Source organism: Schistocerca serialis, chromosome 9 (assembly GCF_023864345.2).
Source record: "Schistocerca serialis cubense isolate TAMUIC-IGC-003099 chromosome 9, iqSchSeri2.2, whole genome shotgun sequence".
Lineage (NCBI taxonomy): Eukaryota > Metazoa > Arthropoda > Insecta > Orthoptera > Acrididae > Schistocerca > Schistocerca serialis.
The window spans coordinates 381,918,822-381,945,986 of NC_064646.1; the positions used below are offsets into that span (position 1 = coordinate 381,918,822).

Below are 27,165 nucleotides of genomic sequence, written 5' to 3' on the forward strand. Positions count from 1 at the left end.
CACACTGCACTGGCATTCGAGAGAACGTAGGTTCAAATCTCCCAGAGGTAGAAATCATCATAAGCCCAGAAATCTGATCTGCCTTTCGCAAGATAGGAGAATCAGGCATTTTAAAATTTCGCTACACGTCCTTCATCTTCGTAGTTCACAGCATGTTAGGGACTATTACGAAATTTTGATAATGTTTAATGTACAGAAGTAATCTTAAAAGACTGCAGCCTTCAAATAAGCCACTAATTATGTGATTCCCAAAGTCACTTTAGGCTTATACCAAGGTGGTTGCTTAGAGAGAGCACAGCAGATATCTCTCCCTATAAATATTCAAACCTAGGTGGTGCTTCTTCTCTAACGAGCTCGTCGCCAGGGCATTTAACTCCAGCCATTCTTCTTTTCATTTATACCAGCTGTGGAACACTAACGGTAATCGAGAGTTGGATAAAACTTATTTCTCCGGACGATACTGCACATCTTATCTAGATTCCCAATTACTACGCAGTAATGTTACTTAAATCATACAATAGAGTAATATTTGTGTATCTGGAAAGTGCAGCCATTCCTATTAATGCACAACTATGGAATTTACTCTGCAGGAGGATTTTTAAAGGAGCGTGGTTAAAATTCGAATAAGGTTACATTACGCAAACTTTAAACGTTAAATATTCATATTTATTACATTAATATAAAATAATTTTCTGACTATTCTCGCTAGTTCCAGCTTTGTTGTCGTAAAGAATCTTCCGTTTCGCTGACGGAGATATGCTGTTAGCCTCGTGGCGTGTTCTCTGGTTGTGGCTGCAACAGAGAGAACATCAGGCAAAATTGGTTAATGCACACTCCATCACAGGCTGCCCATGTAAATTAGAGGTTACTGAAATTTAAAACAGTTTTTGAACTGATGACGCATTCGAGACGAATTTGTAACTACATTAATTTAAATATACATATTAAATAATATTCTGCAAAACATTGATTAACAATATTAATAACAATTATTTTAACATCACAATTTATTAATAAATAAATATACAACCTATATTACAGCAATACATTTATTAGAAAATTGTGTCAATATATAACTCTCTTTGTATAATAGTACAGCATATTACTTGATGTCGGCGCATGGCAGAAATGATAGTAATAGGAAGTGTTCTCCACTTAATATTTTGGCAGAGAAGCTACTGCAAGCTTTTGTTAGCATATTCCCAACTTTTTGACTTCAAATATTAACCAGTATTTACACTGAAGAACCAAAGAAACTAGTGCACCTGCCTATAATCGTGTAGGGCCACCGTGAGCACGCTTAAGTGCCGCAGCACTCGACTAATGTCTGTGGAGGGCACTGACACCATGAATCCTGCAGGGTTGTCCATAAATCTGTAAGGGTACGGGGAGTTAGAGATCTCTTCTGAACAGCACGTTGCAAGGCATCCCAGATATGCTCAATATGTTCGTGTCTGGGGAGTTTGGTGGGCAGCCGAAGTGTTTAAACTCAGAAGAATGTTCCTGGAGACACTCTGTAGCAATTCTGGACGTTTGGGGCGTCGCATTGTCCTTCTGGAATTGCCCAAGTCCGTCGTAATGCATAATGGACATGACTGGATGCAGGTGATCAGACAGGATGCTTACGCATGTGTTACCTGTCAGAGTCGTATCTAGAAATGACTCCACCTGATACGCTCCACACCATTGCACAGCCTCCACCAGCTTGAACACTCCCCTGCTGACATGCAGGGACCATGGATTCATTAGGTTGTCTCCATACTTGTAGACGTCCATCCACTCGATACAATTTGAAACGAGACTCGTCCAACCAGGTAATATCTTGGTGTTGATGGGCCCAGGCGAGGCGTAAACTATTGTGTCGTGTATTCGTCAAGGGTACATGAGTGGGCCTTTGGCTCCGAAAGCCCATATCGATGATGTTTCGTTGAATGGTTCGCATGCAGACACTTGCTAATGGCACACCATTGCAATCCCTAGTAATTTGCTGAAGGGTTGCACTTAGTCACGTTGAACGATTCTCCTTAGTCGCCGTTGGTCCCGTTCTTGCAGGATTTTTTTCCGCGTATTACGGGATTTCTGATATTCATCCCTCCCCCCCCCCCCCCTTCACCACTATCTCGGAGATACTGTGTCTCATCGCTCGTCCGCCGAGTATAACACTACTTTCAAACTCACTTCAATCTTGACAAACTGTCATTGTAGCAGCAATAACAGATCTAACACCTGCGCCAGATACTTGTTGTTTTGTATAGGCGTTGCCGACTGCAGCGCCGTATTCTGCATGTTTACATATCTCTGTATTTGAATATGCACTTTAGAGCTTCAGTGTACAGAATTCCCTGTTACATTATGAAATGAAATTCTGTTTGTATTTAAAGAATTGCTGGCAGTGTAATGTAATACTATTAAGAGTAATGTATGCTGCCTCCCTTCCATTCCCACCCCACCGCTATTATCTGAGAAATTCTTCGAAATGCTGTACTGGCGCTGAAAGAGTGAAACAGAGAGAAGGAGTGGCTGTGAAAGGGAAAGAGGCAGAGACAGAGAAAGAATACTAAATTTAGTTACTAGGGCAGCCCATCCAGAATAGTGCAAGAAACTGCCCTCGATACCGTGAAAGACATCTTGACAATCTAATAGAGTCCGAACGTCTGCCATGAGATGAATCGTTCGTTTTGCTTTACAGGGTCAAATCAAACTTTATACAGTAAATTGAAATAATTTATTCATACATAAGAACCCATAAGGTTACTTCTCCTACGAAGCTTTAACAACAAATATATGAGGCAAGGTCAGAACTCACAGAGGAGCTATTATAAACCCTGTGATTACACGCTCTAAAAATCGTGAAACTGAAAGCTGCCAGATCTTTTTTAAGTGCTGATTTGCTTGAGGTATGGATAACAATTTTCTTGCATTAGTCATTTAAATACTCAAACGTAAGTTGATTGCATTAACACTTGTGAAAATTGTAATACCCAAAAAAAAAGTCTTGAATGAATCGAAACTTAAAAGAACGTGTAGTAACGTGCACTTAAAATCACACTTCAGACTTGCGTCACGTGTGTAGACATTGTTGCGACATCTCTTGTGTGAGCGGGAAGGTCAGTCTTGCGTCAGTGTCAATTAGTGACAACCCACTGCTAGTTTCCGCCGTAGACGTCAAATGACAGAATAACAGCATGTGATCTGTAACGGCGCAGAACAAGCGGCATGTGAGATAGGTCTGTCATTCCGACACATTTCGCCGTGAACGGGGATGACTGCTACTCACCGACTCGTACTAGTGGTCGTGCATAGGAGACTGTTGTACACACTGATGAGCCCGTTCCGAATCATGCTGTGTAATCGTGCCATAAGACAATCGCCTTCAAATCCCTAATGCTCCGTACACAGTATTGCGTATTACGTAATTGCGACTTACATCTACATCTACATCCATACTCCGTAAGGTAACTTCTCGTGTGTGCCAGAGCGTACCTGTGGTATCACTATCTTTTCCTCCGTCACCCGATTCGTTTACAAGTGGTGTATCAGTAAAATGAATGTTGGTAAACACTGTTATGTGCTCTATTATTCCTTTGATTTTGTTCATCGTGATCATTTTGTGGGACACACACACTCATGCAGACACACACACACACACACACACACACACACACACACACACACACTCACACACACAGAGGATTAAAAACATCTACCTCGCCTAGAAACCGCTCAGCCACAGCGGCCGGCAAAGTAACGCTACACACATACACATATGACAGTATTATGACGTACACAAGATATAAATGGCCAGTGCCTAGTTGGAGCTCTCATTTGTTCTCAGGTGGTTCATGTCAAAAGATTTGTGACGTGATTTGGGCCACTCGACGGGAATTAAAAGACTTTGAACGCGGTATGATAGTTTGAGCTAGACGCACTGGATATTCCATTTCGGATATCGTTAGGGAATTCAATATTCCGAGAACCACAGTGCGAAAACTGTGAGGAGAATACCAAATTCAAGGCTTTATCTACTATCACGGCCAACCGAGAGCATCGCCGTTTGCCCAGAGTTGTCAGTGCTAACAGACAAGCAGCACTGAGTGAAATAACCGCAGAAATCAATGTGGGGCGCACGACGAACGTATCCGTTAGGATAGAGAGGCGAAATAAGGCGTTAATGGGATATACCAGCAGATGAGCGACTCGAGTGCCTTAGCCAACAGCACGACATCGCCTGCAGGGCCTCTCCTGGGCTCAGAAACATGTCGATTGGGTCCTAGAGAACTAGAAAACCGTGACCTGGTCAAATGAGTCCCGATTTCAGTTGGTAAGAGCTGATAGGGTTCGAGTGTGGCCCAGATCTGACGAAGCGATGGACGCAGATTGTTAACAAGGCACTGTGCAAGCTGGTGGTGGCTCCCTAATGTGTGGGCTATTGGTTTACATGGAATGTACTGGGTCTGGTCCAACTGAACCGATCACTGACTCGAAACTGTTTTGTTCGGCAACATGGAAACCACTTTCAGCTATTCGTGGACTTCATATTCCCAGACTGTGATGGAATTTTAATGGATGCTAAAGCACTATATCATTGGGCCATTATTGTTCGCTATTTATTTAATGAACATTCTGGACAATTATCGAGAATGATTTGGCCATTGGGATCGCCCGACATGAATTACAACGAATTTTTATGGTATATAATCGAGAGGTCAGTTTGTGCACAAATTCCTGCACCGGCAGTACTCTCGCAATAATGGCAGGCTATGGAAACAGCACGGTTCAGTATTTTTGCAGGGAACTTCCAACGACTTGTTGAGTACATGGCACGTGGAGTTGCTTCACTACGCCGGGCAGAAGGATGTCGATACAGTATTAGCAGTTTATGCTTCAGACTCTGTCCTAAATTGTTTTAGGCATTGTAAATTGATACCTAGTACACGTAGAGATACGTATTTCAGTGCGTAAGTGCTGTTATATCGTCGATATGTGGCGTAACAATCTGCAGTTGTCATAAACATAAGCATATGGAAAGCTGTGTGGAGCGGGATCCAAGTGGATGCTTCACAGGCTATACTTTACATCGTCTGTTATGCTGCAGCATACGTGAATATAGAGAGAAGCTACACTACTGGCTATTAAAACTGCTACACCATGAAGATGATGTGCTACAGACGCGAAATTTAACCGACAGGAAGAAAATGCTGTGATATGCAAATGATTAGCTTTTCAGAGCATTCACATCCGGTTGGCGCCGGTGGCGACACCTACAACGTGCTGACATGAGGAAAGTTTACAACCGATTTCTCATACACAAATGGCAGTTGACCGGCGTTGCCTGGTGGAAGGTTGTTGTGATGCCTCGTGTAAGGAGGAGAAATGCGTACCATCACGTTTCCGACTTTGATAAAGGTCGGATTGTAGCCTATCGCGATTGCGGTTTATCGTCTCGCGACATTACCGCTCGCTTTGGTCGAGATCTAATGACTGTTACAAGAATATGGAATCGGTGGGTTCAGGAGGGTAATACGGAATGCCGTGCTGGATCCCAATGGCCTTGTATCACTAGCAGTCGAGATGACAGGCATCTTATCCGCATGGCTGTAACGGATCGTGCAGCCACGTCTCGATCCCAGAGTCAACACATGGGGACGTTTGTAAGACAACAACCATCTGCACGAACAGTTCGACGACGTTTGCAGCAGCAGGGACTATCAGCTCGGAGAGCATGGCTGCGATTACCCTTGACGCTGCATTACAGACAGGATCGCCTGCGATGGTGTACTCAACGACGAACCTGGGTGCACGAATGGCAAAACTTCATTTTTTCGGATGAATCCAGATTCCGTTTACAGCATCATGATGGTCTCATCCGTGTTTGGCGACGTCGAGGTGATCGCACATTGGAAGCGTGTATTCGTCTTCGCCATACTAGCGTATCACCCGGCGTGATGGTATGGGGTGCCATTGGTTACACGTTTCGGCCACCTCTTGTTCGCATTGACGGCACTTTGAACAGTGGACGTTACACTGCAGATGTGTTACGACCCGTGGCTCTACCCTTCATTCGATCCCCGCTAAACCCTACATTTCAGCAGGATAATGCACGACCGCATGTTGCAGGTCCTGTACGGGCCTTTCTGGATACAGAAAATGTTCTACTGGTGCCCTGGCCAGCACATTCTCCAGATCTCTCACCAATTGAAAACGACTGGTCACTACTTTTGATGAACTGTGGTATCGTGTTGAAGCTGCATGGCAGCTGTTCCTGTACACGCCATCCAAGCTCTGATTTTCTCAATGTCCAGGCGTATGAAGGCTGTTATTACGGCCAGAGGTGGTTGTTCTGGGTACTGATTTTTCAGGATCTATGCACCCAAATTGCATGAAAATGTAATCACATGTCAATTCTAGTATAATATATTTGTCCAATGAATACCCATTTATCATTTGCATTTCTTCTTGGTGTAGCAATTTTAATAGCCAGTAGTGTATTTCATGACCACGTATTAGACCTTATTGGAGGACAGAAATATCCTCTATAGAAATGAACACTGACTGCGTAAACATAGGTTGTTCGTGCATGTGATCGACAAGGCCGCAGATAACATTGAGTAAAACAGAGCTTGGATGGCGTGTACAGGTACAGCTGTCCATGAAGCTTCCACACGATACCACAGTTCATCAAGAGTAGTGACTGGCGTATTGTGACGAGCCAGTTGCTCGGCCACCATTGACCAGACGTGTTTTCAATTGGTGGGAGATCTGGAGAACGTGCTGGCCAGGGCAGCAGTCGAACATTTTCAGTATCCAGAAAGGCCCGTACAGGACCTGCAACATGTGGTCGTGCATTATCGTGCTGAAATGTACGGTTTAGCAGGGATCGAATGAAGGGTAGAGCCACGGGTCGTAACACATCTGAAATGTAACGTCCACTGTTCAAAGTGCCGTCAATGCGAACAAGAGGTGACCGAGACGTATAACCAATCGCACTCCATACCATCACGCCGGGTGATACGCCAGTATGGCGATGACGAATACACGCTTCCAATGTGCGTTCACCACGATTTCGCCAAACACGGATGCGACCGTCATGATGCTGTAAACAGAACCTGGATTCATCCGAATAAATGACGTTTTGCCATTCGTGCACCCAGGTTCGTCGTTGAGTACACCATCGCAGGCGATCCTGTCTGTGATGCAGCGTCAAGGGTAACCGCAGCCATGGTCTCCGAGCTAATAGTCTATGCTGCTGCAAACGTCGTCGAGCTGTTCGTGCAGATGGTGGATGTCTTTCAAACGTCCCCATGTGTTGACTCTGGGATCGAGACGTGGCTGCACGATCCGTTACAGCCATGCGGATAAGATGCCTGTCATCTCGACTGCTAGAGATACGAGGCCGTTGGGATCCAGCACGGCGTTGCGTATTACCCTCCTGAAACCACCGATTCCATATTCTGCCAACAGTCATTAGATCTCGACCAACGCGAGCTGCAATCTCGCGATACGATAAACCGCAATCGCGATAGGCTACAATCCGACCTTTATCAAAGTCGGAAACGTGATGGTACGCATATCTCCTTCTTACACGAGGCATCACAACAACGTTTCACCAGGCAACGCCAGTCAACTACTATTGGTGTATGAGAAATCGGTTGTAAACTTTCCTCATGTCAGCACGTTGTAGGTGTCGCCACCGGCGCCAACCTTGTGTGAATGATCTGTAAAGCTAATCATTTGCATATCACCGCATCGTCTTCCTGTCGGTTAAATTTCGCGTCTGTAGCACGTTATCTTCGTGGTGTAGCAATTTTAAACGGCCAGGAGTGTGTGTTCCTTAATTCTACAACAGAACGACGTCAGCGATATACTACTGTAATTGTCTGCGTATGCCCTATGACCCTCGTTGAGAACGTTATTGATCTCTATCTCTTCCCATTCGCTTAAACTATTCATTCCACAGACCTATGTTTGAAGCAGACCAAATTATTTCACATGGTGAGTGTAAGATCGCAAAGATATCTCATCCGGTCCACATGCTATCTGACGTTCAGAGATTTTACTTAATTTCCTATTGCTCCCAATTTTTGCTGTGTATGCAATTTCTGCATACTTGTAACGAGTGGGCAGAGAAACCATATTACGATGTTCCTCACCGAGACCGTTTCGAAAGACGGAATTCACAGCCGGTAATGTGGCAGTGCGGTTCTAGGCGCTTCAGTCTAGTTACGTTAAATAGTTCTAAGTTCTAGGGGACTGATGACCTCAGATGTTGAGTCCCATAGTGCTCAGAGCCAATTTGAACCGAATTCAATATTTCCGCTTTTTCTATGTCTCCCTCTGTCTCAAGGCCTGTATGGTCAGTGTCTGACTGAAAATATGATTTTTATCCATTTAATGATTTTACGGAAGACCAAAACATACGATTTTTGGTCAGATCGCTTCCCAAACGCTCTGCAGCTGCATGTCCTGAGGTAGGTGGTCTACAGTGCATCATACTACCACGTTTGTCTCACTTTTGCAGCTTGCCGTCATTCAGATTATTCCAAATTCAAGATCTGCAACAACGTCATCAAATATTAGAAAGCTCTTTACTGCAATAAATACGCCGGCATCTGTTGGCGAGTAGCCTATCATTGTGATGTAGGTTCAAAAATGAAACGACTTGACTTATTGGCTGTCGCTTACATATTTGAACAGTTTAATCTCTATACTGTGTACATACGCGGCCGGCGACGATGAACACCAAATTGTTCAATGTTGTTCACACACGGCAGTGCCCTTAGCACTAAGAATGACGGCCTGTTCCTGTGGACCATTCCTACATATCGGTAACTGAGCCCAGTCTACATCAAATATTGTTCAAAAATAGTTCAAATGGCTCTGAGCACTATGGGACTCAACTGCCGATGTCATTAGTCCCCTAGAACTTAGAACTAGTTAAACCTAACTAACCTAAGGACATCACAAACATCCATGCCCGAGGCAGGATTCGAACCTGCGACCGTAGCGGTCTTGCGGTTCCAGACTGCAGCGCCTTTAACAGCACGGCCACTTCGGCCGGCCTCAAATATTGTGATCGTGGATAAGTGGCGATGGTAAACTACGCTCCGGTACAAAAGCAACAGCTGTAGCCAAAAGGGCCAAAAACGCTTGAAATGAAAAAAAAAGGAAAAAAAAGATTCAGCAGTGAGGTCAAAGGTCGGTGTGAAAAGTTGCGACTCTTTGAGTGCCTGAAAAAATCGTTATCGTCTCGGCCCGGCATACAGTTTTAATCTGACAGAAATTTTCATATCAGCGCACACTCCGCTGCAGAGTGAAAATCTCATTCTGGAAACATCCCCCAGGCTGTGGCTAAGCCATGTCTCCGCAGTATCCTTTCTTTCAGGAATGCTAGTTCTGCAAGGTTCGCAGGAGAGCTTCTGTAAAGTTTGGTATGTAGGAGACGAGGTACTGGCAGAAGTAAAGCTGTGAGGACGGGGCGTGAGTCGTGCTTGGGTAGCTCAGTTGGTAGAGCACTTGCCCGCGAAAGGCAAAGTTCCCGAGTTCGGGTCTCGGCCGGGCACACAGTTTTAATCTGCCAGGAAGTTTCATATCAGCGGACACACCGCTGCAGAGTGAAAATCTCATTCTGAGCTCTTGATATTCATACAAGTGGTTCTCTTTTCTCAAAAGGTCTCTTTAATTTTCCTGTAGGCAGTATCTATCTTACCCCTATTGATATATGCCTCCATATCTTTACATTTGTCCTCTAGCCATCCCCGCTCAGCAATTTTGTACTTCCTGCCCATCTAATTTTTGAGAAGTCTGTATTCCTTTGTGCTTGCTTGATTTACTGCATTTTTATATTTTCTCCTTTCATCAATTAAATTCAATATATCTTCTGTTACCCAAGGATTTCTACAGGTCCTCGTCTTTTTACCTACTTGATCCTGTGCTGCCTTCATTATTTCATCTCTCAAAGTTACTCATTCTTCTTCTACTGTAGTTCTTTCTCCCGTGCTTTTCAGTTGCTCCATAATGCTCTCTCTGAAACTCTCTACAACCTTTGGTTCTTTCAGTTTCTTCAGGCACCGTCACCTTAAATTCCCACATTTTTGCAGTTTCTTCAGTTTTAATCTACAGCTCATAGCCAACAGAATTTGGTCAGAGTCCACAAGTACCCCCGGAAATGTCATACAATTTAAAACCTGGTTCCTAAATCTCTGTCTTACCATTCTACAATCTATCTGAAACCTTCCATTGTCTCCAGGCCTCTTCCACGTATATAACCATCTTTCATGGTTCTTAAACCAAGTGCTAGCTATGATTGAGTTATGCTCTGTGCAAAATTCTAACAGGCGGCTTCCTCTTTCATTACTTACCCCCATTCCATATGCACCCACTACTTCTTCTTCTCCTCCTTTTCCTACTATTGATCGAATTCCAGTCCCCCACGACTATTAAACTATCGTCTCCCTTCAGTATCTGAAGGGTTCATGGAGGGGGGGGAAGGGGGGGGGAGCAGGCTGGTACCGCATATTGCTACGAGATATTTTATTTCTCACAAGTCACTCTTGAATCCATATATATTGACAATCAAGTGAATGGTGTTCTTTTTCTTTCGCAAAGTATCTCAAACACAGAATGACAAAGAATTATTAATGAAAGTACAGTCATATGTGGTATCAAACGAAAATTCTGACCCGATTGAGAATTTACTAATAGAAATGACGCACTTTGTCATCTTGGATCGACATGTGACGTCAGTCGTGAACCACACGAGTGTATTGCGACCCTCCCTGTTCATTTTGTGTATTAACAGGTTTGCATACCACAATAATGGTAGCCTCAGTTCGTCTCAGGTGATGCAGTTACCTGTATGAACTACCGTCTGAAAAAAGCTGGCCGAAAAGTAAGTCACCTGTCGATACACTATGTAATCAGAAGTATCCGAACAGCTGGCTGAAAACGATTTACAAGTTCGTGGCACCCTCAGTCGGTATTGCTGGAATTCAATATGGTGTTGGCCCACCCTTAGCCTTGATGACAGCTTCTAGTCGCAGGCATACGTTCAATCAGGCCTGGCACGAAGTCGGCGTTCCGAAACATCCCAAGGGTGTTTTGCAGGATTCAGGTCAGGACTCTGTGCAGGCCAGTCCATTACATGAATGTAATTGTCGTGTAACCACTCCGCCACAGGTCGCGCATTTTGAGCAAGTGGTAGATTGTGTTGAAAGATGCAATCGCCATCCCCGAATTGCTCTCCAACAGTGGGAAGCAAGAAGGTGCTTAAAACATCAATGTAGAGTTGCGCTGTGATAGTGCCACGCAAAACAAGGGGTGCAAGCTCCCTCCATGAGAAACAGGACCGCACCATAACATCACCGCCTCCGAATTTTACTGTTGGCACTACACACGCTGATAGATGACGTTCACCGGGAATTCTCCATACCCACACCCCGACATGGGATCGCCACATTGTGTACCGTAATTCGTCACTCCACACAACGTTTTTTAACTGTTCAATCGTCCAGTGTTTACGCTCCTTACACCAAGAAAGGCGTCGTTTGGCATTTGCCGGCGTGATGTGTGGATTACAAGCAACCACTCGACCATTAAATCCAAGTTTTCTCAACTCCCGCCTAACTGTCATACTACTTGTAGTTTGGAATTCCTGTGTGATGGTCTGGACAGATGTCTACCTATTACACATTACGACCCTCTTCAACTGTCGGCTCTGTCTCGTGATGACTGGGTGTTGTGTAATGTCCTTAGGTTAGTTAGGTTTAAGTAGTTCTAAGTTCTAGGGGACTGATGACCATAGATGGTAAGTCCCATAGTGCTCAGAGCCATTTTTTCAACTGTCGGCGGTCTGTTAGTCAACAGACGAGGTCGGCCTGTACGCTCCTGTGCTGTACGTGTCCTTTCACGTTTCCACTTCACTATCACATCGGAAGCAGTTGATCTAGGGATGTTTAGGAGTGTGAAAATTTCGCGTACAAACGTGTGATACAAATGACACCCAATCACCTGGCAACTTTCGAAGTCCGTGAGGTCCGCGGATCGCCCCATTGTGCTCTCTCGCCATGTCTAATGACTACTGAGGTCGCTGATATGGAGTACCTGGCAGTAGGTGACAGCACAATGCACCTAATATGAAAAACGTATGCCTAATATGATAAACGGAGACTGCTCAAGAAACATTCTAGCGACCTATCCCAGAATGTTTCACAGACATGTGTGAACCCCTCACGCAATAGCACTAGCAGGTGAAATTGAAAGTCCACAAAGAAAGGCGGCAGGAATGGCCACATGATTCTTTGACTCACGGGAGAGGGCCGTGGAAATGTTGAAGAACCTCAACGGACTGAATAGGCATTCCATTAAAACAGACTTCACTTACACCTGAAAGCCTCCTTATAAGTGTACAAGAACCAGTGCTAAGTGAGGAACTAGGGACGCTGGAATACGCTACAGGCTCACACGCATCGCTCCCACAGGTTAGCGAAGGTAAGGTTAGATAAATTACAATGCTTGTAGAAGCGCTTGAGCATGATAGGCGAAATGAATTTGAATAAACGCACATATGCAGTAAATGTTCTTCATAGACCACCTAGCAACAGACAGACCTAAAATTATCGAATAAATTAGCGTAGAGGAAGGTATCAATGGTCATAAGGCTGCGGTAGAAACTATGACTACGGATTTTACAAGGAATGTTAATAAAAGCAGCAAGATACTTTTTCTTAGCAAAAGTGACAGGATACAAATCGCAGCGTATAGGAGTAGTCAGCATCATGTATTCAGTGTTGAGGACGAAGATGTGGAGCACAAAAGGATAAAATTCTGAAGTGTCGTTCAGTATACCTTAGACAGGCCCGACAAGTTGGCCGTGCGGTCTAATGCACGACTTTCCGGGTGGGAAGGAGCGCCTGGTCCCAGGCACGAATCCGCCCAGCGGATTTGTGTCGAGGTCCGGTGAACCGGCCAGTCTGTGGATGGTTTTCAGGCGGTTTTCCATCTGCCTCGGCGAATGCGGGCTGGTTCCCCTTATTCCGCCTCAGTTACACTATGTCAGCAATTGCTGCGCAAACAAGTTCTCCATGTACGCGCACACCACCATTACTCTACCACGCAAACATAGGGGTTACACTCGTCTGGTGTGAGATGTTCCCTGGGGGTCCACCGGGGGCCGAACCGCACAATAACCCTGGGTTCGGTGTGCGGTGGCGGAGGGGTGAAGTGGACTGCGGTAGTCGTCGTGGGGTTGTGGACCACTGCAGCTGCGGCGGGGACGGAGCCTCTCCGTCGTTTCTATGTCCCCGGTTAACATACAATACAATACAATGCCTTAGACAAGTATGTTCCAGGCAAGGTCTTAAGAGATGTGAAAGACCCTCCATGGTTAAGCAGTAGTATTAGCAAACTGCTTCGTAAACAAAGCGAGTTTCATCTCGGATTCAAGAGAAGTCAAAAACTAGCTGATGAACGAAATCTAAAGGAAGCGAAAATGAGCGTGACGAGAGAAATCTAAATGAAGCTAAAATGAGCGTGGCGAGAGAAATCTAAAGGAAGCGAAAATGAGCGTGACGAGAGAAATCTAAGGGAAGCGAAAATGAGCGTGACGAAATAAACGAGAGAAGTGTTCAATGACTTTGTAAGTAATTTCTTTTCAGTCGAAATCAGTAACTGATTCGAAATCATCTATTCTTTCACTCAAACGCCATACTGGTACCGAAACTGAAGATACCAGAGAGAAAACCCAAATATTGAATTCCGTCTTCCGAAACTGTTTCATCGCAGAAGCTCGTACCATGGTTCCTCCAATCAGTCATCGCACGAGCGTCCAAAAAACAGATATTCAGGCAACCCATGGCGGAACAGAAAAGCAACTACAATCGCTTAGTCCAGATACCTATACGATTCTACAAAGATTACGCGAAAGAACTTGCTTCCCTTCTGGCAGCAGTTTATCGTAGATCGCCAGAGCAAAGAAGGGTACGTGGCGATTGGAATAAAGTGCACGTCATTTCCGGTTTTAAGAAGGGCCGTAGGACAGATGCACACAATTATAGACCTATATCGTTGACAGCAGTCCTCTGTAGTATTACGGAACACGTTTTATGCCCAAGAATTATGACCTTTAGGACGAAAATCAACATGAATTTTCCAAACAGAGATCTTGCGAAACTCAGCTCGCTCTGTTCCCTCATGAGATCCATAAGGCAGTTGACAACGTTGTTCGTGTTGATGCCGTGTTTCTTGACTCCAACAAGGCATTTGACACCGCCCCGCACGGTCGTTTAGTGTGAAAAATACGAGCTTGTCGGGTATCGGACAAGATTTGTGACTGGATTCAAGACCTCCTTGCAGACAGGACACAGCTCTTAGTGGAACAAAATAGACTGACGTTAATATAATTTACGGATTACCCCAAAGAAATATGATAGGTTTGTTACTGTTTACGGTGTATACAATTACTGGTCAGAATCCAACTAACTAGGGTATGCACTTGTGTCGTTCTTTGGCGTGTACTGCCACAGGCATTGTATAAATGCCGGTGTGGGAGCTTTTCGTAAGCGACTCGCACTAGAATGCAGCATCAAACACCACTGACATTTTACTTTACCCTAATTAGTTTCTTAATGTCAACAGGCTCTGTTCCATGTAAAAAAAAGTCTATGTTTGCACAAAAAATATACTTTCTAAGTATTTTACAATCTGTGTATTGACTAACAATACGAGCCTCTGACTGAAAAACTATTGTGTAAAAAACGTATGTCAATAGCACTTTCCAGTACCGCAGTATTTGCGATGCACGTTTTAGGTGATTCACTGCGTATAAATTATCTAGTAGAAAGCGTTGAATGCTCTTTGAGACTAGAATGAGATTTTCACTATGCAGCGGAGTGAGCGCTGATACGAAACTTCCTGGCAGATTAAAACTGTGTGCCGGACCGAGAACCGAACTCAGGACCTTTGCCTTTCGCGGGCAAGTGCTCTACCAACTGAGCTACCCAAGCACGACTCACGCCACGTCCTCACAGCTGCTGGCAAAAGTAAAGGTGTGAGGAAGGAGCGTGTCGTGCTTGGGTAGCTCAGTTGGTAGAGCACTTGCCCGCGAAAGGCAAAGGTCCTGAGTTCGAGTCTCGGTCCGGCACACAGTTTTAATCTGCCAGGAAGTTTCTTTAAGACTGTTCGCAGGTGATGCGGTTGCCTTCAAAAAAAAAATGTAGCAGCCCCTGAAAGCAGTATCGATTTTCAGAATGACCTGCAGAGGAGTGATGAATGGTGCAGGCTCTTGCAGTTGACCGCGAACGTAAATAAATGTAACATACTGCGCAAAGATAGGAAAAGAAATCCATTAGAGTACATTTGATGTTGATGACAAACCGCTGGAAACAGTATCTGCCGTAAAATATCTAGGAGTAAACATCCAAAGCGACCGTAAGTGGAATTACCACATAATAGGATGCGAGACAGATTCATGGGAACAATCTTAAAGAAATGTAACTCGTCACGGAATCATTTAGTCGGCGCGAGAGCGTTACCGAGAAGATTGGCAAACTCAATTCCATTGGTACCTTACAAGAGAGGTGGTGTGCATCATGGACACGTTTACTAGTGAAATATCGAGAGAGAAGTTTCCGGGAAGAGGGGGACAACATATGAGTTTCTTCCACATACATCTCACGCACCGATTACGACAAGAAAATTTAAAAAATTAAAGCCAATGCAAAGGCTGCCGACAATCATGTTTACCGCGTGTGATACAGGCGAGGGGACATCAGTTAGTGGTACCGGAAGTACCCTTAGCCACACATCATTTGATGACTTGCGGAGTATGGTGTAGATGGTGGTTTTCAGTGTATACATGCAGAGGGGATAACGATAGTTAGTGTAACAGCTACCGATAAATTGTGGACTGCTAACTTAAAAACATTGGAGAAGCAAAGAACACTATATCTTCCAAAGAACGGACCAATGAAAATGACCGTCGTATGTAGATGTAACACCTCCGAATTCTACAGCTGACTAGCATAATCTAAAACGAAGTGAAGGTATTTGTTCTCTTAAACACATTTAGCTAAAGCAGGCAAATTTCTAAAATTAATACACCGTCGTAACTCTTGACTGCCAGCTAGTTTGTCGATGGATTTGCGTAGATTAAAGTCCACTGTATTAAACCCCTAACTGGTATCGCTGAGAGAGCACATGTTTGGTTCTCGTCCTTTGGAGCCTCAACCTCGTCTCTAATCTCTAATGATGTCTTCGTCATTTCGAATGACAGTAATTTACGATTGCTAGAAAGTACGCTACAAACAATGAAAAACAACACGAACTGGATCAAAATTAATGGTAGATAATATACTGTATTCTATTCCCTGATGATATAATAGTCTTGTCATAAAATATTTTCTGATGACTAAGACACGTACAAATTTTAAAAAAATACATTTCATCCGATTCGGTGATGACATGGTGGTCAGGCACATACTGAAACGGACGCGAATTATACGTTAAAGGTGCACTCATTGTGTATGCCGGAAGGTCTCATTCAGAATGTCGAACAGGCTGTTCTGGCAGTCATTAAGGCAGCATCGCGCAACGAGCTGGAGATTGTGCCACACATTGGAACAAACTATGCCCGTCGTCTAGGCTCCGAGGTAATACATGAATGATTCCAGAGACAAGCAGCACTCCTAAAAGCAGCACTTGAGATCTTTGGGCAAAAATTTAAGTGTATGTCGAAAGCATAGGCTAAGGGAAAATGGAGGTGATGTATATGTCACAGTAGACCAAAAACACAAATCCATTGAAATAGAAATGGAAGCTGCATGCAAGATTGTTTCTGCAAGACCCAGTATCAAGGGTGGACATAAAATCTTCCTATCGATGACCAGAATCACCGCATGATATGACCGAAAGCTTTGCAGTAAACTTCAGTTCATCTGTACGTTGAGAAACAGCTGAAATCGATAAAATTGAACAAAGGCCAAGGGTCCGCTAGAATCCCTGTCAATTTGTATACTCAATTTACGACTGTGTTAGCCCCTCTGTTAACTACAGTCCATCGTAGATCCCCCAAACAAAACAAAGGTCCCTCCCGTCACGGGAAGCGTAGCAGACGTTTCCCACAAGACTACAGTCCAGTATCCTTGATATCCATTTGTTATAGAATTTTAGAACATCTTCTGAACTCAAACATAATGGAGTATCTCCTCCATGCCAACCATCATGGATTTCGAAAACATACATCACGCGGAATCCAACTCCTAGTTCTCTCACATGTCATACTGACAGTTGTAGCTGTAGGTTCAGCGGAAGGCCGCTAAATCGTAACCGAGAAGCAGATTTTTCCAGTAAAAGCTTTTACATTATGACGCGGCTCCATACTAAACTGAAGAAACTGCAAAAAGGTGGGAATTTAAGGAGATGGGACCTGGATAAACTGATAAACCAGAGGTTTACAGAGTTTCAGGGAGAGCGTAAGGGAACAAATGGCAGGAATGGGGGAAAGGAATACAGAAGAAGAATGGGTAGCTTTGAGGGATGAGGTAGTGACGGCAGCAGAGGATCAAGTAGGTAAAAAGACGCGGGCTAGTAGGAATCCTTGGGTAACAGAAGAAATGTTGAATTTAATTGATGAAAGGAGAAAATATAAAAATGCAGTAAATGAAGCAGGCGAAAAGGAATACAAACGTCTCAAAAATGAGATCGACAGGAAGTGCAAAATGGCTAAGCAGGGATGGCTAGAGGATAAATGTAAGGATGTAGAGGCTTATCTCACTAGGGGTAAGATAGATATCGCCTACAGCAAAATTAAAGAGACCTTTGGAGAAAAGAGAACCATTTGTATGAATATCAAGGGCTCAGATGGAAACCCAGTTCTAAGCAAAGAAGGGAAAGCGGAATGGTGGAAGGAGTATATAGAGGGTCTATACAAGGGCGATGTACTTGAGGACAATATTATGAAAATGGAAGAGGATGTAGATGAAGATGAAATGGGAGATATGATATTGAGTGAAGAGTTCGACAGAGCACTGAAAGACCTGAGTCGAAACAAGGCCCCGGGAGTAGACAACATTCCATTAGAACTACTGACGGCCTTGGGAGAGCCAGTCCTGACAAAACTCTACCATCTTGTGAGCAAGATGTATGAGACAGGTGAAATACCCTCAGACTTCAGGAAGAATATAATAATCCCAATCCCAAAGAAAGCAGGTGCTGACAGATGTGAAAATTACCGAACTGTGAGTTTAATAAGTCACAGCCGCAAAATACTAACGCGAATTCTTTACAGGCGAACGGAAAAACTATTAGAAGCCGACCTCGGGGAAGATCAGTTTGGATTCCGTAGAAATGTTGGTACACGTGAGTCAATACTGACCCTACGGCTTGTCTTAGAAGCTAGATTAAGGAAAGGCAAACCTACGTTTCTAGCATTTGTAGATTTAGAGAAAGCTTTTGACAATGTTGACTGGAATAATCTCTTTGAAATTCTGAAGGTGGCGGGGGTAAAATATAGGGAGCGAAAGGCTATTTACAATTTGTATAGAAACCAAATGACAGTTATAAGGGTTGAGTGGCATGAAAGGAAGCAGTGGTTCGGAGAGTGAGACAGGGTTGTAGCCTATTCCCGATGTTATTCAATCTGTATATTCAGCAAGCAGTGAAGGAAACAAAAGAAAAATTCGGAGTAGGTATTAAAATTCATGGAGAAGAAATAAAAACTTTGAGCTTCGCCGATGACATTGTAATTCTGTCAGAGACAGCAAAGGACTTGGAATAGCAGTTGAATGGAATGGATGGTGTCTTGAAGGGAGGATATAAGATGAACATCAACAAAGGCAAAACGAGGATAATGGAATGTAGTCGAATTAAGTCGGGTGATGTTGAGGGTATTAGATTAGGAAATGAGACACTTAAAGTAGTAAAGGAGTTTTGCTATTTGGGGAGCAAAATAACTGATGATGGTCGAAGTAGAGAGGATATAACATGTAGACTGGCAATGGAAAGGAAAGCGTTTCTGAAGAAGAGAAATTTGTTAACATCGAGTATTGATTTAAGTGTTAGGAAATCGTTTCTGAAAGTATTTGTATGGAGTGTAGCCATGTATGGAAGCGAAACGTGGACGATAAATAGTTTAGACAAGAAGAGAATAGAAACTTTCGAAATGTGGTGCTACAGAAGAATGCTGAAGGTTAGATGGGTAGATCATATAACTAATGAGAAGGTATTGAATAGGATTGGGGAGAAGAGAAGTTAGTGGCACAACTTGACTAGAAGAAGGGATCGGTTGGTAGGACATGTTCTGAGGCACCAAGGGATCACCAATTTAGTATTGGAGGGCAGCGTGGAGGGTAAAATTGTAGAGGGAGACCAAGAGATGAATACACCAAGCAGATTCAGAAGGATGTAGGTTGCAGTAGGTACTGGGAGATGAAGAAGCTTGCACAGGATAGAGTAGCATGGAGAGCTGCATCAAACCAGTCTCAGGACTGAAGACCACAACGACAACACCCATACTTATAACACTTTTATGTCATACTGAAAGCCGTATATCAGTCAGGCAGACGCAATAATTCTCGATTTTCGAGAAGCATTTGACTCAGTTCTTGGTAAGATTTCAAAGTGGTGCAGAGACTGGCAACTTACATCAAATTCTCAGAAATTTAAAATTGTGCACTTCACAAAACCCTATGAAAATAACATCAGTGAGTGACAGTTGGTAAAATCATAGGAAAGTCTGGGTGTAGCACTTAGTAGAGACATGAACTGGAGCGTGATACTATATATTGAGTGTAAGTGACAGAGGGCAGCAGAGGCCATTATTTTGTCAAGGATGGTGGAAACGCCACTTTGTGGGGGGTGGGATGGGCTCTTTCCTTGGATCAGAAGGTGAGGTGTGAGTGAACCATTGGTGGTTCCACTAACAGTAATTTATTGAGACATAAGACCCTTTAAACAAACAGTATAATACATGGAGTACATAAAGTCCGGGAACACTTTCAATTATTTATTGCACAAGAACTAAACATTGTACAGATGTCATACATACTATGAATTTTCTTTTTTTTTTTTTGACAAACATTCCCTATGCGAACCATGAGTGACATGGCAGACGTCAATACTGCAATCGAATTCTTGCCATATCCCTCCCAGTCTGGCATCATCGACAGTGGCAGCCGCTTCCCGTATTCTCTTGACACGGTACTGACATCTTCTTCTGTCGATCAGCGTAGCGGCTAAGTCGTCGTAGCGAAGTATGATGTCCGCTGACTAACCATCGATCTGTCCATCCAGGCGACGTTTCTTCATATCTTCTTTCTCCCTCGAAGGACCTCTTCAAAGGACCACCTCAAATGACCCCCCTCACACCCATTTGTCGGAGGTGTTTTTGCCAATGTCGCTAACTGACTCTTCGACCTGGATCTGTGCTTCTCACATTGGGCTGAAACGTGACCAATGTCGGCACACGTGCCGGCTTTCCGTTGTTTTGCCTATATGCTGGTGTGGTCGGGCATTGCCCTGTCGTCCTCGTCCGCGTCGCCAGATACGTCACGCGCGTGACTTCAGTATGCTGACAGTTCCTGGAACATTGATCCTGATTTATGAACAGCTATGGTCTTGTTCCTTCGGAAACATTGCCCATATGTTCGGTAGTTGATCTATCGGAGTGCTGAATGCTACTGCCCAAACTCCACTGGTCATCGGACTCCTGAGGTTGGGTAGAAACGTGACCAGTCCATTGTTCGACTACTGCCGCTTCCAAATATTACGGCTTAACGTGGCTAAGTCTCTAAAATGTCCACTTAAACTATAACAAGTCTTTACACAATGTTCTGCTTTGAACAACGATAAATAACACATAATTATTATACACAATTCTTATACACTCTACACAATGCCTCAGTCATGGGTAAAGCAGGTAGTAGGCTTCAAAATGGGTCAAATGGCTCTAGGCACTATGGGACTTAACATCTCAGGTCATCAGTCCCCTTGACTTAGAACTACTTAAACCTAACTAACCTAAGGACATCACACACATCCATGCCCGAGGCAGGATTCAAACCTGAGACCGTAGCAGCAGCGTGGTTCCAGACTGAGGCTCCTAAACCGCTCGGTCACAGCGTTTTGTAGACTTCAGGAAATGCTATCAGTCCACAAATGAGATTGCTTACAAGTCACTCATATCACTCATACGGCTCATTCTGTAACATTACTCAAGTACAGGGCTATTACAAATGATTGAAGCGATTTCATAAATTCACTGTAGCTCCATTCATTGACATATGGTCACGACTTACTACAGATACGTAGAAAAACTCATAAAGTTTTGTTCGGCTGAAGCCGCACTTCAGCTTTCTGCCGCCAGAGCGCTCGAGAGCGCAGTGAGACAAAATGGCGACAGGAGCCGAGAAAGCGTATGTCGTGCTTGAAATGCACTCACATCAGTCAGTCATAACAGTGCAACGACACTTCAGGACGAAGTTCAATAAAGATCCACCAACTGCTAACTCCATTCGGCGATGGTATGCGCAGTTAAAGCTTCTGGATGCCTCTGTAAGGGGAAATCAACGGGTCGGCCTGCAGTGATCGAAGAAACGGTTGAACGCGTGCGGGCAGGTTTCACGCGTAGCCCGCGGAAGTCGACGAATAAAGCAAGCAGGGAGCTAAACGTACCACAGCCGACGGTTTGGAAAATCTTACGGAAAAGGCTAAAGCAGAAGCCTTACCGTTTACAATTGCTACAAGCCCTGACACCCGATGACAAAGTCAAACGCTTTGAATTTTCGGCGCGGTTGCAACAGCTCATGGAAGAGGATGCGTTCAGTGCGAAACTTGTTTTCAGTGATGAACCAACATTTTTTCTTAATGGTGAAGTGAATAGACACAATGTGCGAATCTGGGCGGTAGAGAATCCTCACGCATTCGTGCAGCAAATTCGCAATTCACCAAAAGTTAACGTGTTTTGTGCAATCTCACGGTTTAAAGTTTACGGCCCCTTTTTCTCCTGCGAAAAAAACGTTACAGAACACGTGTATCTGGACATGCTGGAAAATTGGCTCATGCCACAACTGGAGACCGACAGCGCCGACTTCATCTTTCAACAGGATGGTGCTCCACCGCACTTCCATCATGATGTTCGGCATTTCTTAAACAGGAGATTGGAAAACCGATGGGTCGGTCGTGGTGGAGATCATGATCAGCAATTCATGTCATAGCCTCCACGCTCTCCCGACTTAACCCCATGCGATTTCTTTCTGTGGGGTTATGTGAAAGATTCAGTGTTTAAACCTCCTCTACCAAGAAACGTGCCAGAACTGCGATCTCGCATCAACGATGCTTTCGAACTCATTGATGAGGACATGCTGCGCCGAGTGTGGGAGGAACTTGATTATCGGCTTGATGTCTGCCGAATCACTAAAGGGGCACATATCGAACATTTATGAATGCCTACAAAAACTTTTTGAGTTTTTGTATGTGTGTGCAAAGCATTGTGAAAATATCTCAAATAATAAAGTTATTGTAGAGCTGTGAAATCGCTCAATCATTTGTAATAACCCTGTATGTGTGAGCCGTGCAAGATATGACTAGCAGAAGATATTAAACGTTTACAGAGAAGAGCAGCGCGAATGGTCACAGGTATCTTGACCCGTGGGAGTGTCACAGAGACGGTGAAGGAACTGAACTGATATACACTTGAGTTAGAAAGCCTAGATAAAAAGTTTCGTCCACCAGCTTTAAATGATGGCTTTAGGAATATACCACGAGCCCCTATGAATCGCTTCCGTTGGGATGATAAGGACAAGATTAGATTAATTACAGCACGCACAGAAGAATTTAAACTGTAATTCTTCAGGCACTACAAACGAGAATGGGACAGTGGGACGTACCCACTGCCATGAACTTCGGAGTGGTCTGCAGTATGTAGATGTAGACAAAGAGGGATTTATTAACATCAGATACCAATTTACGTGTTAGAAAGCCTTTCCTGAAGGAATGTGTGTGTGATTTATCCTTGTGAGGATGTAAAACGTGGACAATAATCAGATCAGACAAGAGGAGAGTAGAAACTTTGCAAATGTAATGGTGAAGATTAGATGCAAACGTATAATATATAGCGAGGAGGTACTGAATCTAGCTGGGATGAAGAGAAATTTATGGCACAATTCAAATGAAAGAAGGGATTCGTTGATGGGCATCAAGGAATAGTAAGTTTGGTAATGGCATGTGTTTCTGTATAGTGGAGGGGGTAAGAGTTGTAGAAGGATACATAGACATAAATACAGAAATACAGTAAGCAGGTTCAAATGAATGTAGATTGCAGCAGTTGAAGGGGCCTAGAATGGATAGACTAGCATGGAGAATTGCAGCGAACAAGTGTTCGAACTCATGATCACAATAACAACAGTAATGAAAAGTAAATAATTTAAATCTTAACTAAATTTCCCACGCTTTCTGAGTAGAATAATTAAAAACTAGTACTATCCAGTTGTTTCGCTGGTCATTTGTTATTTGGCTTTGATAACGTGCTGCCTGTCTCTGAAAATACACGCTCTTAGAGCAGCGATGTGGCTGGAATTGGCAGTCAGGGAAATAGGTGACTGCTCCACCTTTTTGTCTTTTGTTAACTGTGTGCTAATGTCTTGCAGTAATTCCAAAAGTCATACACGGTTTCAAGAGAAGAATCAATATCTGGTTCACAATTGCTGGCTCCAGCTGTAGCAGCAAAATTAGTTACTGATAAATAGCTTACTGTGGAAATAGCCAGTCCACTAGCTCCAGGATCCTGAAGATGTACGTAATCGAATTTTGGGTCAAGAAAATACGACACTGCAGCCAAATGGTTATGTTCAGTTTCTCCATATTGGTCGCAATCTGCGTTTTCTTTGCTGTTTAAATTCATATTTTACTGCTCTATTATACTTCTGTCAGTTCAGTCATCAGTTATGTGGCCAAAATTTTGGGTACGCAATAAAACTGCAATACATCATCACTAGGATCATTCGATAAGTTTCGTGCTATATGGCAGAGATTTGAGTAAAAGTATAATTTCAAAGGTATCGAACAGAAAGTGAAGGAATCAAAGTGAAACTACTCGATACCAAGAAGTACCAATACCATTTTCCCTGTCTGTATGGCCAGCGTTTGATGCTGTGGGGCTGTTCCCGTGATGAGAGAAACTCTTCCCATAGGAAGCAACACTACAGTGATGAGAACTTAAATCAGCCACCTTGTGAAAATCAGGATATCTGGATTCAGTTCATGGACTGGGAAAATATTTGGATGTAAATGGAGAAACAGTTTCATTAAAAAGGTTGGCTGCCCACTCTATGTATTTCGAATCACGCTGGTGCTAGATATGACAATTCAATGAACAGCTTTGACGCAACGAAAATAAAACCAGAAAGCCTCACACTTACCAGATACCGAGGAACAGCGTCGGGGAAACCGCAGTTGTAAGTGGAGCCACTCTGCAACAGTAGCTGAAAGTGAGCCGTCTGTTTCGAGGTTGCTTGTTGGGAACACACGACACGTGGGGGACTTCCATACACGTGCCTGGGGAGCCCGCTAATCAGAGACTGATAGAGGCGTTCCTCTGTGCGTGTGTCCCCTAGAAGCAACTCTGAATACACCCGGAACGAGCATTTGAGTGGGTCATCAATAATGGGTAGCTTAAAATCAAAGCGCCCTGCTTTAGTACCAGTTTGGCAAACAATGGTGGGGTATCCTGGAAATCTGAGGTACAACCTTCCATTTTCATGAAGAAAACGACATTTCACTGGACGATCCTCATTAGGGCGCTGTACTCTCAGTTGGAAATATTCGTCTGGTAACTGTGAACTAGTTGTGCAGTGCATTTCAGTGTGAGTAAAAATTCTTAACCATCCGCTTATGAAAGTGAAAAGGTAAGGAAGATTGTCTCCTATCAGATTCAAATTGGTATCTACCGTTGCGTTTCCTTCGAATCAGCATGTGTAGGGCGAGTATCCGCGCGGTAGTGCGACACAGAAGGTCGAGTGGCCTCCGCTGTCACATTCGCCATTCTTCGACTCACAAATGATGGGCGGAACATTCGCTATGAAAAAGACTAGGGAGTCCTCGGGCCTAGAAGGGGAATACTGGAATCCTGACTCATCGAAGTAATCTCTAGCGTTGCGGCCGCTCGAGACGACGGCCATCGTCAGCAGCAGAAGGCTGCAAGACCTCCCTGAGGTCTTCATGGCGCACTAAACTCTGGCACTGCCTGCTCCTCGGGCTGCGAGGACAGTGCTGTGCTATAAATGCGGCGCCCCTACGTCACAGCCGTACGTAACTGTGTTAGCTTTTGTTTTTCAGTTTGTCCGCTACCCCTGTTTCCTGTGAGCGAGTATTGTGGCTGACGTCACCGCAGCCGCTGCGGACGCTGTGAGCCGGTGTAGCCGCTGTCTCCCAGGCGTATCGCTTACGGGCGCCCTGTGACTTTTTTTTTTGTGCTTACTTTTTGTGACTGAGTGCCATGTGCGTCAGAGTTAACTGAATGAAATTACCCCCCAACACTATGTCCAACTAAACTGTACCAGGCGGGGAGGTGCCTTTGAGGCGTGCGGGCGGATGGCCTCTCCTCAAATCGGACCTATATAGTATATATATATAGTACCTGATCAGGGTCGACATCTTTGATCGTGAACCGTTTTTCGATTTGGAGGGCGGGTCGCATTGTCGAATCTGTGATTACAGTTACTGTATACTAAAGTACCATCGAGCGAGGTGGCGCAGTGGTTAGCACACTGGACTCGCATTCGGGAGGACGACGGTTCAATCCCGTCTCCGGCCATCCTGATTTAGGTTTTCCGTGATTTCCCTAAATCGTTTCAGGCAAATGCTGGGATGGTTCCTTTGAAAGGGCACGGCCGATTTCCTTCCCAATCCTTCCCTAACCCGAGCTTGCGCTCCGTCTCTAATGACCTCGTTGTCGACGGGACGTTAAACACTAACCACCACCACCACCACCACCACTAAAGTACCAGAGAATACTGCGTATTAGGCGTAACAAAAGCATAGGGCTATAGATAGAGATGTGATGAAGGAAACGCGTTTGGGTGTCAACAGGATAATGTGTGAAGCGTTCAATGACTGCCGTAGCAGAATAATGTCCAATGATCTTTCACAAAACCTAAAGAAATACTGGTCGTATGAAAACGCTATTAGTGGCACCAAAGTTAATGCCCAGTCCCTGACGAATGAGACAGGAATTGAAACTGTGGATAACAAAGCAAAAGCTGAAGTGGTTAACACCGTTTTAAAAAGTTCCCTTGTAAAGGAAAGCCGAGGATAACTACCCCAATTTAATCCCTGTACCACCGAAAAGGTGAGCGAAGTAAGTATTGGTATCAGTGATTTTGAGAAACAGTTGAAATAGTTAAAAGTGAACAAAATTCCAGGGTCGAATGAAATCTCTATCAAATTCTTTACTGTATTGACGGCCCTTCTAATTATAATTTATTGTAGATTCTGTGTACAAAAAACCGTACCCAGTTCTTGGAAGGAAGCACTTGTCACACCCATCTACAAGATGGGTAGTGATAGTGATCCTTGACATCGATTTGTTGTAGAATCTTAGAACATATTTTGAGCTCAAAAATAATGATGTATTTCAAAGAGAATGACCTCCTCCATGCTTAGCAGCATGGATTCCGAAAACATCGACCATGTGAAACACTAATCGCACTTTTCTTACATGACGTACTGATAGATTTGGATTGAGGCAGTGAGGTACATGCAGTATTTTTTGAGCTCCTAAAAGCATTTGACTCAGTACTGCACCTACACTTATCGTTAAAAGTACGATCATATGGGGTATCAATCGAAATTTGTGACTGGATTTGATAGGGACGACGCAGCATATTATCTTGGATGGAGAGTAATCGTCATATGTAGAAGTAACTTGGGTGTGTCCCAGGGTAGGGTGTTGAGACCCTTTCTGTTGATGTTGTATGTTGATAACCTTGTGGACAATAATAGTAGTAACATCAGGATTTTTGCAGATGATGCATTTATCTGTAATGAAGTTCTGTCTGAAGAAATGTACATAAATATTCAGTCAGCTATTGATAAGATTGCAAAGTGGTTCAAAGATTGGCAGCTTGCTTTAAGTAATCGAAAATGTAAAATTGTACACTTCACAAAACGAAATAACAT

At 43.9% G+C, this 27,165-nt stretch overlaps 1 protein-coding gene across 1 annotated transcript; it reads right to left on the reverse strand.

Moving 5' to 3' along the window:
• Positions 1 to 644: 644 nt before the first annotated feature.
• LOC126419315 (uncharacterized) lies at positions 645 to 25,242 on the reverse strand. The gene is made up of 2 exons (XM_050086495.1): positions 24,408 to 25,242; positions 645 to 792 (listed from the first exon to the last, which is right to left on the reverse strand). The coding sequence occupies exons 1-2, from the start codon at positions 24,843 to 24,845 to the stop codon at positions 763 to 765; spliced, it is 468 nt and encodes a 155-aa protein (XP_049942452.1). The 5' UTR covers positions 24,846 to 25,242; the 3' UTR covers positions 645 to 762.
• Between the last annotated feature and the right edge of the window lie 1,923 nt (positions 25,243 to 27,165).

Coding starts and splice junctions, on each gene's coding strand:
- LOC126419315 (XM_050086495.1), bottom strand. CDS start 24,845: ATGCACTGCACAACTAGTTCACAGTTACCAGACGAATATTTCCAACTG. Junction 793..24,407: donor ACGCTGTTCCTCGGTATCTG/GTAAGTGTGAGG, acceptor TCTCTGTTGCAG/CCACAACCAGAGAACACGCC.